This window comes from Leptinotarsa decemlineata, unplaced genomic scaffold, assembly GCF_025532065.1.
Source record: "Leptinotarsa decemlineata unplaced genomic scaffold, Ldec_3_MD MMD2_P_RNA_scaffold_11, whole genome shotgun sequence".
NCBI classification, from domain to species: Eukaryota; Metazoa; Arthropoda; class Insecta; order Coleoptera; family Chrysomelidae; genus Leptinotarsa; species Leptinotarsa decemlineata.
The window spans coordinates 7,935,945-7,952,387 of NW_027412525.1; the positions used below are offsets into that span (position 1 = coordinate 7,935,945).

General features: G+C 34.2%; 1 protein-coding gene across 2 annotated transcripts in view; it reads right to left on the reverse strand.

Annotated features, from left to right (window-relative positions):
• The window catches only part of Uba2 (Ubiquitin-like activating enzyme 2), a 142,515-nt gene extending 134,398 nt beyond the window's left edge, over positions 1-8,117 (reverse strand). The window contains exons 1-3 of one of the 2 annotated variants that reach the window (XM_074170792.1): positions 7,767-8,117; positions 1,380-1,534; positions 1,039-1,326 (exon numbers count right to left, since the gene is read on the reverse strand). In XM_074170792.1, coding sequence (XP_074026893.1) covers positions 1,039-1,326; positions 1,380-1,534; positions 7,767-7,916 — 593 coding nt within the window. In that variant the 5' untranslated portion in view covers positions 7,917-8,117. The remainder of the gene's footprint in view (positions 1-1,038; positions 1,327-1,379; positions 1,535-7,766) is intronic. The other variant, XM_074170787.1, reaches the window with a different exon arrangement.
• Positions 8,118-16,443: the final 8,326 nt, after the last annotated feature.

Below are 16,443 nucleotides of genomic sequence, written 5' to 3' on the forward strand. Positions count from 1 at the left end.
GTCTCTGCCTACCTTGTCACGTTTGGTGAAAAGTTCACCTGGTAACTGGATATCCTTGTCTCCCTGGCGTTGACAAAATTTCCATCCAGATGTCAGATGTCTTGAGATGCTACCTGCGTTTCTGTGACGCATAAACTTGAACTAATATAATCCATTGCCGGTGGAAAAGGCAGTATTATTCTCTTTATCCTCGAGGTGAACGGTCACCTACCAGTATCTAGAATAAGATATAATTTCGAGAATCATCTGGATTCAGCCAAGATGTTCAGGGTGTCATCTATTCTGGAGAGAGGGCAACTGTCCTTTCTGGTGACATCATTAAGCCTCCTGTGGTTGGCATATGGGCTTGGCATTGCCAGTATCAATCCGATGTTGAACTAAAATCCGTTCGACCAATCATTTTGAACCCCACAAACAAGTCATTTTTTTCCTCTAGGAAACGGGTGGCTTCTCATAGTTCTTCTTCAGACAGATGGCCCACGTTTTCCTGAAAGAGTGGATGAGTTTCTTCGCGGGTTGTTGAGCACACTGCAGAGGGAGGGGCCCATTATTCATCCTTTCTTATGAGTCACCCTGTTATCATTTGGGTTGCTATTCAGATTACTCTTACTGAAATGGTCTGGTTGTTACTATTTACAAGAGATCTATTAATTAATGGAAGTTATATCTCAAAGACTTAAAGAAAAAATGTTTGGTAGGTACTCCAGGTTTAATTCGACCAGAGCTGCACAGCCCAGATTTTGTTTTTTTTATTATTCTGAGTAAGTATACCACAGTTGTGTCAGGTGCAACAAATACTGATACACCTGATGATGTAAACCATTTCAATAATAAAAGTTACAATTACAATATGTATTTTGAGGGATACAAATAATGATTCACCAGAATAAAAAGGAGACTTTGCATTGAAAATTTATCTATATGCATCTTTCTGGAGCAGTCATTTGCACTGTAACAGGGTGTTAGTACAGGCCCCCCATTATGGAGAAGGAATCAGGGAAAACAAAAATTTTAATGATCAACATAAAATAGACCTACTTGAATAAATGTTTCGCCCACACAATACAATGTACAGGCTCAGATGGCGTATTCCTTATGGTGCAACCAGGAAACGTCTTTTGGGGAGCCTTTGGTTGACACTCATAGCATTGAGTAACACCTTTCTTTATAAGTTCCACTTGTCCGGAGTACCCAGAAGTACCAGATTCAATCAAAGGAACATCAGCAGCCAAGCACATTCGATTTACGTGGTTGCGTGCACCTCTGTTATCTAATGCATTTAATACCAGGATGAACCGCTTGAAAAAATTTACACCATAGTCTTGACTGAAAAAAGAGTATTTGACAATCAATATATAAAAAATAATCAGTAATCTGACCTTGTAATACTGTCATGGTAAGCTTTTATTTTGATATTAGGATTGTAACTCAATATACTTTCACGTGCAACCGCTGCCTTCGGTTTCCCAACATGTTCTTTCCTAAACAGAAATTGTCGATTCAAATTGCTAACATCTATTGTGTCCAAATCGATCTAAAATAAAAGAAGTCGAATCTAATTCTTATGTAATATCACATAAATTATATCAAGAAATTGGCCCATTTTTTAACCTTCCAATAATTCCATCGGATTTTATGACAAGGATAGTCATGGCAGTCTACCCAAAGAGTAGACATACCGGGTGTCAACGAATCTATTAGACAAGTCATAATTTCTAGACTATTAGAAGAATTGAAATGAGATTTGGTATAGTTGAATGGTATGTGGAGAGGAATGTTTTCACATATTTTTCACTTTCCGGTCACTTCCGGTTTCAGCGGAAATGGCTCCGGTTCTGAATTTTTAAATGGAACACCCTGTATATTGTAACATTTTTGGATTTCTGAGACAATTCTGGATCAGAAACTGACATTTCCGGAAGTTTTTCAGCCTACTTGATTTTTTCAGAGTCACTTTTAAAATTGCATCTAGGTGGCCATGATCGGACGTAAACTAATCTATGGACCTCAGGTGATATCAGAAAATTGCAATAGCGGAGTTTTAGTGACTAGTGTGTTGAATATGAATGAGACAAGTTTACAAAATAACATTTTCGTGTCTAACTATTATTTTTCAAATGGCGACCATTTTTTGACAAGCAATTTCCGAAAAAAGGATTTTTTGAAGAATCTAACGTTACTAATTTATTTGCGATTGTATCAACAAATTTAACAAATTTAACTAATAATTTCAGCGATGCACTTAGATTTTTTGCAATATCCTAAGTTCTTGAAAATTCCACTATAGTAAATTTTCAAAGTGCATCCCTCCTTGTTCAAGACACATTTCAGCTCGTTCAATTGTTTCTCTCAACACGTTTTGTAACCTTTGAGGCGATATACTTCTAAATGCCTGTTGAATCCTTTCTTCTAAGATTTCGAGAGTGGCTGGGGCTGTTGCATAGTAGACCCTTTCTATTACATATCCCCAAATGAAGAAATCTAACACAGTCAGATCCGGTGAGCGGGCAGGCCACCGTACTGGACCGTTGGTTGCAATAACTCTATTATTAAAATGCTCTATTAAAAAATCAAGTACGTCTCTGCTATTATGGGGTGGTGCTCCATCTTGCTGGAAGTAAATTTGCCGTAAAACTTCTAAAGGCATATCATTAAGATGATCCTCGATTTCATTTTGAAGAAAACCCAAGTATCTAACCCCTGTTAACTGACCTTGAAACAATATTGGACCAATTATTCTGTTTCCAACGATACCAGCCCAGACATTGACGCCAAACCTTTCTTGAAAATTGCCCTCTCTCATTGCATGTTGATTTTGTTGGGCCCAGTACCGACAATTCTGCTTATTAAACATGCCATTATTTGTAAACCGTGATTCGTCGGAAAATAGAATGAAGTTGATAAAATTTGGGTTAACTCTATGATTTTGAAGCAACCAATCACAAAATACTACTCTTCTATTGCCGTCGTCAGCATACAAATGTTGATGTAACTGATATTTAAATGCTCGATATCCGTGCTTTTTCAGTATTTTTCTTGCTGATTCGTGACTTATCTGCATTTCTCTACTAATTTCTCTTAAAGAAACCGTTTTGTCAACTTCTACCATAGCTAGAACGTTAATCTCAGTCTCCTCATTTATGACAAACCTCTGTTCTGCGTCTCGATTTCCCTCTTGCCTAAAACGACTCTCAACATAGGGAAAATACTGATGAGATGGGTGTTGCCGATTGGGATATCTCTGAGCATACAACTCAGCAGCTTTCCTTGAATTTCTGTGGCATTCTCCAAACAATAACAACATATCCACTTTTTCACTTTGAGTATACATTATTTCGACGAAAAATTAAACTAAAATTAACGAAAATCAAGAGAAACTTCTACTTTCTGCTCATAAAGCTTATGTCACTGTCATAACCTAGGTGAGCGTTTTGTTCTCCAAAGTGGACTTGATGGAAATAACCGCAAAATATTATGCATCATTCCTATCCATGGCACCCTTGACAAAAGTAAATGAATTTGTATCGAGTATTTTCCTCAGTAATATTTAATTTATGTTCTTATTTGTAATCCAATCGCAAATAAATTAGTATCGTTAGATTTGTCAAAAAATCCTTTTTTCGGAAAGTGCTTGTCAAAAAATGGTCGCCATTTGAAAAATAATAGTTAGACACGAAAATGTTATTTTGTAAACTTGTCTCATTCATATTCAACACACTAGTCACTAAAACTCCGCTATTGCAATTTTCCATAGATTAGTTTACGTCCGATCATGGCCACCTAGATGCAATATTAAAAGTGACTCTGAAAAAATCAAGTAGGCTGAAAAACTTCCGGAAATGTCAGTTTCTGATCCAGAATTGTCTAAGAAATCCAAAAATGTTACAATATACAGGGTGTTCCATTTAAAAATTCAGAACCGGAGCCATTTCCGCTGAAACCGGAAGTGACCGGAAAGTGAAAAATATGTGAAAACTCTCCTCTCCACATACCATTTATCTGTACCAAATCTCGTTTTGATACACCTAATAGTCTAGAAGTTATGACTTGTCTAATAGATTCGTTGACACCCGGTATAAAGAACAAGTCATACATAAAGAAGGACAACCGATTATGTGTCTACAAACTAACACACGAAACATACCCAAAACTTTATGTAGGAAGGACTTGAGATTTACCACTCACCACTATTTATTACTACTGATGAAGCAGTGAAGTGCATCTGGGCAGTTTAGAAGAGTTTTAGTGAATGGAATAAGTATTATTAATCTGTGCATAATGATCAGATATGTGACTTACAACTGTTACATTATATTCAGCTCCAACATTTATAAAGAAATTATCTCAGCATGTTTTAGAAATAGGAGTTACTGTAGTTGGGACAGATATGGTACTTTTTAGATCAAAGGATGCTAATTGATGTTGAACTACTTGCTGCTTGTTGAACTGTTGCTTCAAACAGCTGGCAGTGAAATCAATATTGAAGTTCCTACCTATGAATATATATATTCATTACTCCTACAGATGAGTGATAAGGGACCATTTAGTAAATTTGAAAATAAGTTGAAATAACAGACGGTTTGTCTATATATGCATACTAAAGTTGTTATATTTTGTATTCAACATTCAAACACCCTCTTTATACATAATTTTTCAATTTTTATAAATTTTATAAATTGCTACACTTTAATGTAGCAGTAAGAGGAGCAAACACTGAATTTTTGCAATTTCAATACCTCTATTTGACTATCATTTTTTGTCAATGCTGGGTCATATATAAATGAATGTCATACAGTGCCTTCATTTCAAAACTTCCCACCCCTAGTACTTCGTTTAGCAGGGAGAATTTACCGTAGGCAAAAAACACGTCAATTTAGATATCGAAGGGGAAGTTCAAAACCAGTGCCAGTGGTATTTTAGGTTTAACCCCCTTACCCCTAGCTACGCCCACTTAATAATTTTAAATGGCACCCCCTATCTTGCAACACATCCTCTTGAAAATCCTCACTCAACCGCTTTTAGAAAACAGAAATTGGTTGATCCGTTCTCGTAAAATAGGGCAAACAGAAAATGAATTATAACAAAATGCAAAAATTTATGGAACCGCTACCACTGTACCACTGACTCAATAACGGTTTGTTTATGTCTCTTTTTTATTCAGAGTTTTTTGCTTTACCTGAAAGTGAGATAAGGGCACACTTTTGCTTCTTGACGTCAGTTACAATTAAATGGTGAAAACATTTATCAGAATTAGTTATTCCTATTTTAAACTGTTTTTCAAGTGGTGTCAGTTGCACTGACAGTAATACAAATCATAATGGTGTACACTTTACAAGAAAGAACAGAAATTATTTTCATTTATGGTGCTGAAGATAGGTGTGCTCGTAGGACAGCCCGGGTTTTTAATAAAAGGCATGCAGGCCAAAATGTGAGTCACCGATATGTTCTAGACCTTGTTCAAAAATTTGAAGAGACCGGTTCTGTGTGCAACAAAGCAGTAAAGCAGCCGAGAGTTCTTACGGAAGCCGCACAGATTGAGATTTTAAGCCAATTCGCCGTTGAGCCTACTACTTCAATTTTGAAAGTCGCTAAGTTAGTAAATATTTCAGTTGGTTCTATACACAAAGTTTTAAAATTAAACAAGTTCTTTCATAACAAAATGAATATTCTTCAGCAACTCAGTCAGGATGACTGTGATAGGAGAATTGAATTTTGTAAAATAATGACTGCGAGAATTCAAAATGACCCGAATTTTATAAAAAATATTTTCTTCAGTGATGAATCAACTTTTTTTCTCAATGGCTTTGTAAATAAGCCTAACTGTAGATACTAGGATAATGAAAATCCACACTTGTTTCGAGAGGATCATACGCAATATCCACAAAAAATAAACGTCTGGGCTGGAATTCTGGGAAACGAAATAATTGGCACTATTTTTATTGAAGTAAATGTAACTGGTCAATTGTATTTAAACGTATTGGAAAATGTAATCGATCCACTCATTTTACTGCTCTGCAGCACGAACAAACATAATACCGCATTCTCCAATTAAATATATGTGTGAAAACTACAACTCGATATGCAGCTTTTGCGATATTAATACTTGCTCGGCGAATCATATAAAAAAAGTTGCAATGGAAATCTTAAAGTGACATCAAAACTGTTTTTTATTTTTTGTGTTGTGAGAGAATCAGTTATTATAATCATTCTTACCAAGTAGCGCAATGAATAGTTATACTATCAGTTTTTTCTTTTGTTTCAGTTTTCTTTCTTTTGTTTTCTATTCGATGTTATATATCATTGTTATGTTATATTCATACAGCATGTCAAGAATGAACATGATTTGTTAATTTATTTTATCTATTATCAGTACTGATGTATTTAAGTATGTCCTGTAATTAGGTGTTACCTGTTGGGCAATAAATGATATTATTATCATTATTATTATTATATCACAGTCCTTAGAACGCCAAGTCATCCAAGAAGACTACCCGCTCTTGGATAAACAAAATTTACATTTTCAATAGGACGGCGCACTGCCACACTACGCATTGCATGTCCGACAGTGGCTCAATCAATGGTATCCTGACAAATGGATTGGCAGAAGAGGCGCTCTGGATTGGCCGGCGAGATCTCCGGATTTAACGCCATTGGATTTCTTTCTCTGGGGTTATTTGAAGACATTGGTATACAAAACTCCCCCACAGGACATTTAGGATCTAAGACACAAGATTACTGACACATGCAGACAAATTAATAACGAAACATTTACAAAAGTCCGACAGGAATTCGAGAATAGATTGTACTTTTGCTTAGCTACCAACGGTGAACATTTTGAACACCTAATAAAGTAAGGTACATTTATTTAATTGCAATAGCTATTATTTTATTTTTTATTTTAATTAATTTTCTTTTTGCCCTATTTTACGAGAACGGATCAACCAATTTCAGTTTTCTGAACGGAGTTGAGTGAGGATTTTTATGATCTTTAAAATGATGCGTTACAAGATAGAAAGTGCCATTTAAAATTATTAAGTGGGGGTGCTAGGGGTGGGAAGTTTTGAAATGAAGGCACTGTATAATAATGGAGAAATAGAAAGTCAAAAATATTTCCTTCTCAAATTAAGTTTTATTATATATTCTAGTAAAAACTATTTTGAGTTTTTGTCAAGAACAACCTCACTCCCTGTCAGAATATTGGAAGTATTCAGATTAGCTATTTAGCAGTTCTTCATGTTTCTGTAATATTCAAAGGAATATTCATTATTGAAATACTCAGTTTACGATTATATGAATAATTGGATAACTTATACCCTAAAGTAATATTTTGAATATTTATGTTTTTGTATTCTTCCAATCTCAATATGTACATTTCCTATCAGACAAATCACTTTCCTATCAGAAATAGTTTTTTCGAATTCATATTTTCCATGTCCACATCGTATTGATCAGAATTTTAAACAAAGAGTTCATAATATAGGGCTTCTTCATCATACCTTGTCAACTTTTCTGAAGAAAGCCTCAGATTCTTCTTTTTGGGATACCGAAAAACATTCAGAAATATTTCTTATATAAATTCTCTGTTGATTGAAAAATATGAACACTAAGTCATCCTGATCTCAAAAACTTATTGAGGCTTTAGAGTTGTAGACACTAAAGTACAAAGGAGTATAACTGGATGCGACTACTGAAAGGTTAATTAAGCTCAAAAGATACATTAATATTTTAAATCATTTGATAAATTATTCATTGAAGATAAGTCTTACAATTTCAATATCTTCGAATCCTGACAGAGCTAGGTTTTTCAGAACTTCACATCCGATTCCTCCAGCTCCTACCACCAAAACTTTGGATTTTGGAATCAATTCCCTGGTGCTTTCAGAAAGAGAATGAGGAAGAGATGTGACAGTAGTCATTTTCAATTGATGTTTTTCAATTATTAATGTTATTCCAGGACTCAACCTAACTTCCACACACAAAATTTCACACTATTCACCACTTTCACCTGTGTTAAGATTTTCTAGAGTTGAGAGCTGACTAAAATACTGTACTTTTCTAGGTTGGCGTGCACTATAACTATATCACAGCACAGCATAGTAACAATCAGCAATGTCACTTCGCTTGGCGGGAGAAGTTCGCGCATATCCGTCGCGTTGATGAGTCCGCCATTTTGGGAAGTGACAGACTTTCTCATTCTACTTTTGGCTTTGCTCTTGTTAGGATAAATTGTGAATTAAATGATGAATCTCTGTACTCTTATTTCAGAGCATTTCAAAACAGAACTCTTGACACATTCGGTAACTTGAGGATGCCCAAAATGAATTTGTTTATTTTATTTCCTCCTTGGAAGTAAACTTCCAAAGCAAGTTTGAGAAACTTATTGTAGGAACAAATGTCATTGCAGGATTTCTATCATTGTTTGAACGATTTAATTATAACCATCCATGTGAAAATTTTCCAATATCTCAACTTTTGAGGTTATATATATAGTACAGTGAGATTATTTTATACATTGAAATATGTAAATAGGAATTTCATATCTCAGAAAAATATTGCCAAAAAAAGGAAAAAGAATAAAATAATAATTTGGAGACATGAATGAATGTTTTAAAATGAACAATTTGTATTTCTAGTATTTTCCTTATATAATAATCACCAGCAGCTACCCTGAAAACCTAGAATAAGGACTAAGTGTGGGTCACCTACATGATATTGACATTTCAGGAGGGTAAAGAACGTTCTGTGAACGTATTACTAAAAAAGAATAAAAAGATTGGAGTAATAAAAGTAAGTTGATGTTTGGATAGAACTTACCTATGTACATATAAAAAAATACATTTTTGTTGAAAAAGATTTCATTCTAAAATGCAATAAGTTTATATCAAAAAGTTGATTGCTGGACAATTTCTCCTTCATATTCCAGTTTATTGAAACGTTGTATTCCTACTAGTGATTTTAGAAATAATTCGGCTGTTTTGACATTTTTTTAAAAAATCATGTAACCAGATAGAATGTCTGCACAAAAATTATTATATCAATTGAATTTGGGTCCATTCCGTAAAGTATATCAAAATTATATGAGCATTTTAGATATAAAAAAGTTGAGTGCGAACCATTTCGCGTCATTTCCCAAAATGGCGTCTACATACTTTTCCACATCAAAGGCGGCATGGCCAAGTGTCCATGCTGATACTATAGTCATCATATAAGTGATATTTTGAATTATGCGCTTGCGCTTAGTTCAGAGGAGAGCGTAGCGCATGCGCAAAGTGGTGGTAATATTTTTTCTACCGGGCACGAGCGCAATTATTAAAACTTGAACAACAGAAGTTGATGTCAAAGTGTCAAAAATAAAAGAAAATCACTTGTTACAGAAAATGTAATGGGAATGAGCATCTGGAAAAGAAAGAAAAAGCAAATGCAACAACATGAAAAAAATTCAATGTTCTTGTCAGTATAGCTATTTGTGAACTATATCAGGATGGTGTAGCAAACTTCGCAATTGTGTATCTAATAATAACTTTTCTGTTCACCTTGGATAAATAGTCAACTCGGATTTACAAGGTCAAACAACTAAAATAATTTTTTCAGGGCGCCAATTGTGAATTAATTCATTTTATAAAATAAACAAGAACAAAATAAAAGCCGATAGGGTTGTGGTAGAGAATGAACGGGAGGGAACTTGAAATATTGAAAAACTGCAGAAAGGAGATGGTAGGGATACGCAGTAGGAAATAGCCTACTTGAGAGTGACTTGTGATGTCACTTGTCAACTGCCACTAGTCAGCTGCCTGCAGCTATCTTGGACCCACCTTCCACCATTTTTCGCTTACAGTAGTATGGTTAGTGGAAAAAGTGGCAGGCGATGTTGGCAGGAATCATCAACATAATCTTAACCTAGACTGCTAATCCCATATAGCAAAACTTCATCCATTTACGAAATTTCAGTAAGCCCTCAGGGCATGCGCAATGAAGTTTCATGACGTTTCCAAATCACATGGGCGTATCGCAGGAAAGGGGTATTTTTTAAGGATATCAAGTGAAATACTTGGTTTTCATACTTATGGTCATAGAGAAATCTGCGAAACAAAAATAAACATCCTTCCATCTATTGGCGAGTAGTAATAATATTAATACCGAGCAAAGCTCGGTCACCCTGGTACTCATAACATAAGTATTAGGAGTGATTAATTTTTGGGAAAGAAAGGTTTTGGCTTCCTCTCCATCTTGATACAAAACAATGTGGGAATCTTCCAAAGAAAGGAAGGAAGCAATAAATTTTGAAAAAAGTAACTCTATACATAGATGCGTAGATCAGGCAAAGAAGTAACTTTCAGACACAAACTGGAAGAAAAAGCCCTCCTGAAACAGCTACTTTCATATAAACATTGAATTACACGAAAGAAAAAATTCTTTCAAAACAAATAATTCTATATGAACACTGAATTATACAAAAAACACCTTTCTTTACTCAGTTTGTATTCTAATATAGAAGTATTTGTTTCGAAATCATTTTTTCTTTCGTGTAATTCAATGTTTAGGAGGGCTTTTTCTTCCAGTTTGTGTCTGAAAGTTACTTCTTTGCATGATCTACACATCTATGTATAGAGTTACTTCTTTCAAAATTGATTGCTTCCTTCCTTTCTTTGGAAGATTCCCACTTTTTAAAAAAATCAAGATGGAGTTGTAGAAAGTCAAAAACTTTCTTTTCCAGAAAGATACATTGTTTTTTGCAAACTGCAATCTAAGGAAGTAAAAAGCATACAATTTTTACATGTTGATATTTATTCACGCAATCAGCAAATATTGGTGTACATAATAGCAACTTACATAAATAAAATTAGATTGTGATGTAACATCAGTAGAAATAATACTAAAATAATAATGGGTTCATTTAACAAATTTTTTTTTATTTCATTATTTGAAAGATAGTACACCTGCAAAAATCTAAATTTTCACTTTTCATGTTCCCCCTCAAATTAATAGTGTGGCTTTCACCGAAACGGGGCGTAACGTCACATCAGTCGACTCGGAGACAAGGAAGTGCTGGCGGATAAGCGAATACGTGTGCTATAGTCGTAGAAAGCAAGTTGTGTGTTGTTTACTGCAGGGTGTCAACTGCGTGAATATGAATAATGATAAAGAAGGACATTACAAGTATTGCATCGTTGCTAAATGCAAGAATTCTTCGGTAACTGCACCAGGCAAAATTTTTATTTCACTGCCAAGTAACTTAAAATCACGAAAGTTGTGACAAGCACGCTATGCGGAGGGCCGAATTTGTATCTGCCGAGGGGACGCATTTTTGTTGCGACGATCAATATTTTGATGTAAGTATGAATGATATATATAATGATTAATAAAAAAATTATAGTTTACTCTGAACACTACATTGAATTTTAGGTTGAAAAAGACTTGGAAAATTACATGTATATCGAAAACTATGAAAGTGGAAGAAATGATATTTAAACCAGGCGTAATTCGGCATATATTTGATTGCCAGATTATAGACCGAAGATATCGCGGAAAATCAAAGCATGTCTAATGAAGCAGGTACACAGGAAAAGACCTTCAATGTTGAGATTCAAGTTAATAAACAGGTTTTTCGAATATCAAAAGCTACAGCGCTTATTTAGTCCCTACTCTGTTATTAAAATATTCCATCACCATGAAAATATCGACTTCGGGTATATACCCGAAACAGCTCTACTAAAGCTGTCTTCTAATGAACAGATAATAGTCCTTATAACTTTTGAATTGTTCTAAAAACAAAATAATTCAAAAATACTTAACACGTGGTGTTTTCAAACCAGCAAATAAAACAAAATCCGACGATGGGAGCGCTTCATAATCTCCAACTACAGGCCCGGTTGCCACCGCTTGAAGCTCGTTGCCTGGTGTGACGTCAAAATGTACTGCGGGCGATCTCACATTTCAATTGCTCTTGCTCAGTTGTTAATTGACATAAAAACCGAAAAATTTTGTGGGATACTTGGGAGATGATTTACTTTTATAATATATAATTTTCAATAAAAAACTAAATTAGCCTGAATGAGCCCATTGCAAACCAATGATAATGATACATTATAGTATAAAATAATATAATTAGTATAAATATAAATATTGAATATGAATTTGATTTTGTTTAATGTAATATCAATAATAATATTCCAATGAGTCATACAGGCACAGTTCTTAGCAATTCACATGGTGAATGTAACTAAATATTATTACTTATTTTTAGTGAAAAATACTCAATGCAATTTGTCAGGAAATTGCACCATTATTCACAATATAGTTAGGAATCACCCGTTAAAAGGTAAGACCTCGTTAGTCCTTGGCTTGCACAAGTTTCTCAACTTTTGAGAGTTGTCGTTCGTATGGGGGCGACAGCTGATTAACGGAAAAAGAATTTTTTTTTTTAGACAGACAGTGTAAAAACAACATCATGTTCCAATTTTCATTGATTTCGAAACAAAATTAGTTTGGAAAATTGTTTTCTGATCACAGCACCCCTTTCAATTTCTGTTTGTTTCTTTGAAACTTCATGAAATCTCAATTTGGTGAAAACTTGTATTATGAGCTTGGAAAGAATTGATTTATGGTTTTTTAAAAAAGTGACAGAATCTTGATAGTGATCATCCAGATCTGAAAACACATCCTTTTTAATTTTTTTTTTATTAAACTATATTCATTTATTATATTTAATGAAATTTATTTCATTACAATCTATATTTGATTAAACATTGAACAATACCTATCACTAATGAAAGAATAAAATAATTCGTTAAAACCAAAAAAAAAATATCAATTTTAATAAAAATTTAAACGAGAAATTCCGTAAGATTCCAGACGCAACCTTATTTAGATAGGAAAATATCGCTTTTCCTGTAGAACAGCAAATAAGGAACTCGCGTTCCCTGGGGTTTCAATACGTCTTCATTTTGCACGGTCTTGACCGAAGAATCGTCGTACCTAATCCAGCAATTGTAGCCGACGTGGAAGGCATCGGTCACGTAGTGTCCAATGTTGGCATTTTTGCCTTCATGGTAAACGACGGCGAATAGCTTGTATTGTCTCTCTGTTGGAGACTGTGTTTCCGACGATATCAAAGTCGAATCAAACTTCAAGTCGAATTCAAAATCAAAAGCCTTGATAATCTTCGTGCAACGGTAGTTAATGTATTTGAAAAACTTCAGATGCAAAATAAGGATAACGGGAAGTTTGCAGAGCGTAATTTGTTCCCACGCTTCGACCTTCTCGTTTGTTTTCGACGAAGTCACTCCCTCTAAAATGTTCTTGGAGACAAGTACCTTAAGCGCTTCTCTGACGGTCTTCACTTTCTCAATGTTGAGTGGCAGGGTGAGGAAAGGCTGGGTATTCTCAGTAATGTGGTCCACGTTGCGATAAATGTCAAGTAACATTGAAGATTGAATTTCTGGAAACATTTTTTGTGATTTAGTACCTAATTTATTACTTGTTGTTGATACAAATATTTTGATCTGTAATTCTACAAAACGTATAACTGAAACAACATCATCGGACGGTTTGATCAATCCGCCCCTGGTTTTTCTACTTATCAATAACTGTGTAAAATCTATACAATCATCTTTTGTCGTATTCACAATAACTTCTACTGCTAAAAAACATTTTGCATATTCAATGACAATTTTTTCTTCATTACAAAACCAGCTACGTAAACCAAAACATTTTCAGTGATTATATCAAAAAAGGATGCAAATTCTTGGTCATAATCGTGATCATCTATTACTTCGTCATGATTAAACCCATACTTCTTTATGGAACCCAGCTCATCAATAGACACCTCTCTCTGTTTTGGTTTATATATACTTTGGAGTGTTAATATCGTATTATTAAACTGATATGGCGTAGGGTTGTTATTAAAACCATTTCGAGATCTGAAAAAAAAAGTTACTCAGTTGGTAATGCTGGAGTGCCATCTTTAATGATTTAAAATAATCAATAAGCAGCAATTTTTATGTAATTGAAGAGAGAAATATACTTATCACAAAGGAAATTATATGTAGTTTATATACAATAATAAGACAATTAGAATTTCTTCCTATAGTGCTCATTCACTCCTATCTCATATTCAAATGGAAATTATGAGAATATTTGTTTGTTATAATGCTCTGAACCATGAAAAATAATGATGATTACATACCTCACAAAACTCCAATGCATCTGCAACACTACTACTTAGAATTTGGGCAGCTAAAATATAATAAGTACAATTATTAAACTGGTGTATTATTTTGTAATTTCATCTTTTGCTTGGTCCACTCAATATGGGATGTTCTAAGTTTAGTTGCAACTCTCAATGAGATTGATTCTTGTGTTTCATATAATTTTCATACGAAATCAAACCGAATCTCATTTCCATCTTTGTCCATGAATACATTGAGTCTCGCCCAATTCCAATTGTTTATCAGTAACTTCAACATATGACATGCGTCAAGTATGATATAAACTCTCTGATTTGTAGCCAGATGTGGGAAATATGGCCGGATACCCGTTTTACTTCCGATGTTGAGCTTTGCCCCTAATGCTTGTGCCATATTGAAATAAGCTGTTGAACCATCACAATTAATAGAAACAAGAGTCACATTGATTTCTGAAAGCATTCGAAGGGCATATTTGACAGTGTTGGTCTTTTCTCTTCCTCCAAGACCATTTATTAAAGAATATGCTATTGGAATTTTCCAATTCTCTGTTACAGACACAACCATTGAAGGTAAGGCCTTGGTTGCATACTTCCTTTCATCATCCTCAATACCTGTGCCCAAATCCATATATCCCCATATTTTATCGGAATGGAATTCAACTTGTTTTTTAAGGCTGATCTCATCCAACATCAGGCAACATAAAGTTTGCAAATTTTTCTTTTTATTCTCAATGAGTTTTTTTTTCAATGTGTCGAATGCTGTCTGAGCAAAACCAGGCTCACAATGAATATTGGTTAACCAACTTCTTAGGCTACTGGGAGCAGGCAAAGCTAACCCAAATGTTTTTCTTACATATTGATAACTATTGTTGTAACTATTGTGAATAACTCAAGGGACTTTAAACTATAAATTGTGAAATAATTGTATTGGATATTAATATTTTTAGAATTATAACTGACTAACTGACCTAAAAGACAGACAGCAATATGTATATCACTAAATAATAAGACATCAAACACTATAGAAGTCAAACATACAATGGAATGGAATACAATGGAATGGAAGTATCACACAACTAAAAAATTTAAATACCAACTGAAACAATCAATGCTGCTGAATCCACTATATGATATAAATGAAATTTTTCTTCATTCATGGGTCTAAATACTTATATTTTTGCATTTCGAAAGTGTGGACTACATATTTTGTGATATCTGTTCATATATGTATAAATGTGATTGATTTTATATATGTAAATATCGAATTTTTCATATAGGTACTAACATATTTTTCATTATTGAATATTTTTTGTAGTTTGTGACGTACCTAAACAAAAAACAGTTGTGTGACTACTATCTATGTATCTAACTTATGGAATGTAACATAACACCTTCTGGGCGATTCAACGAAGAATTCCTACACCAAAGTACAAAACACCTCATTTTTTCACGAAGCCGACGACGACTATGAACAAAATGGTCGAAGCCTTGTGTCAACGTCTGAAATGACATTGAGCCTTCTGCGCATAGCGCAGACACGTTTTCATAAATTCAATTTGGATACATTTTTCGAGTATTTGGGATATGACCATTAGCAGTCTAGTTATAGGTTATGTCTGTGGCAGGAATGATGGCGCTAAAAGAAGACAGCATTGTGTGTGTTTGAGTGAGAATTTGATGACGTCTGCGTGGTGTAGAGAAAAATAAATCTAACAGACATCTTAATGTTGGCGTACAAAAGAGAGCCAAGTCACATTAATGATAGTCATATCGTGATTTCATGAAATGAAAGAGGAAGGGATGAATTTATTGAAGATAGTGTGAAAGTCCAATTTTTTAGTACATCAAAATAACGTCAAACCCTAGAGATTACTCTTATGATTTTCTGAAGAAGGGTCTTTGTGACTGATTTTGACACAGTGTAAAATATTGAGGTTATGAAGTACCGTAATAGGTAATCCAAATGTTTCAGTTCTTCAAAATATCGGCATCACTGCCAAAATGACGTTATTATATATTATTATTATTTTCTGAAAACGAGTCTTTGTGGCAGATTTCGACATAGTGTGAAATGTTGAGAATATGACGTACTGCAACAACCCAGTTTTTCAGTTCTTTAAAATATCGGCATCATTGCCAAAATGGCGTTCATATATATGGATTATTATCTGAAACGGGTCTTTGTAACGGATTCAGAAATAGAGTGAACGTACTACAACAATCCAATTTTTCAGTTTTTCAAAATATAGATATCATTG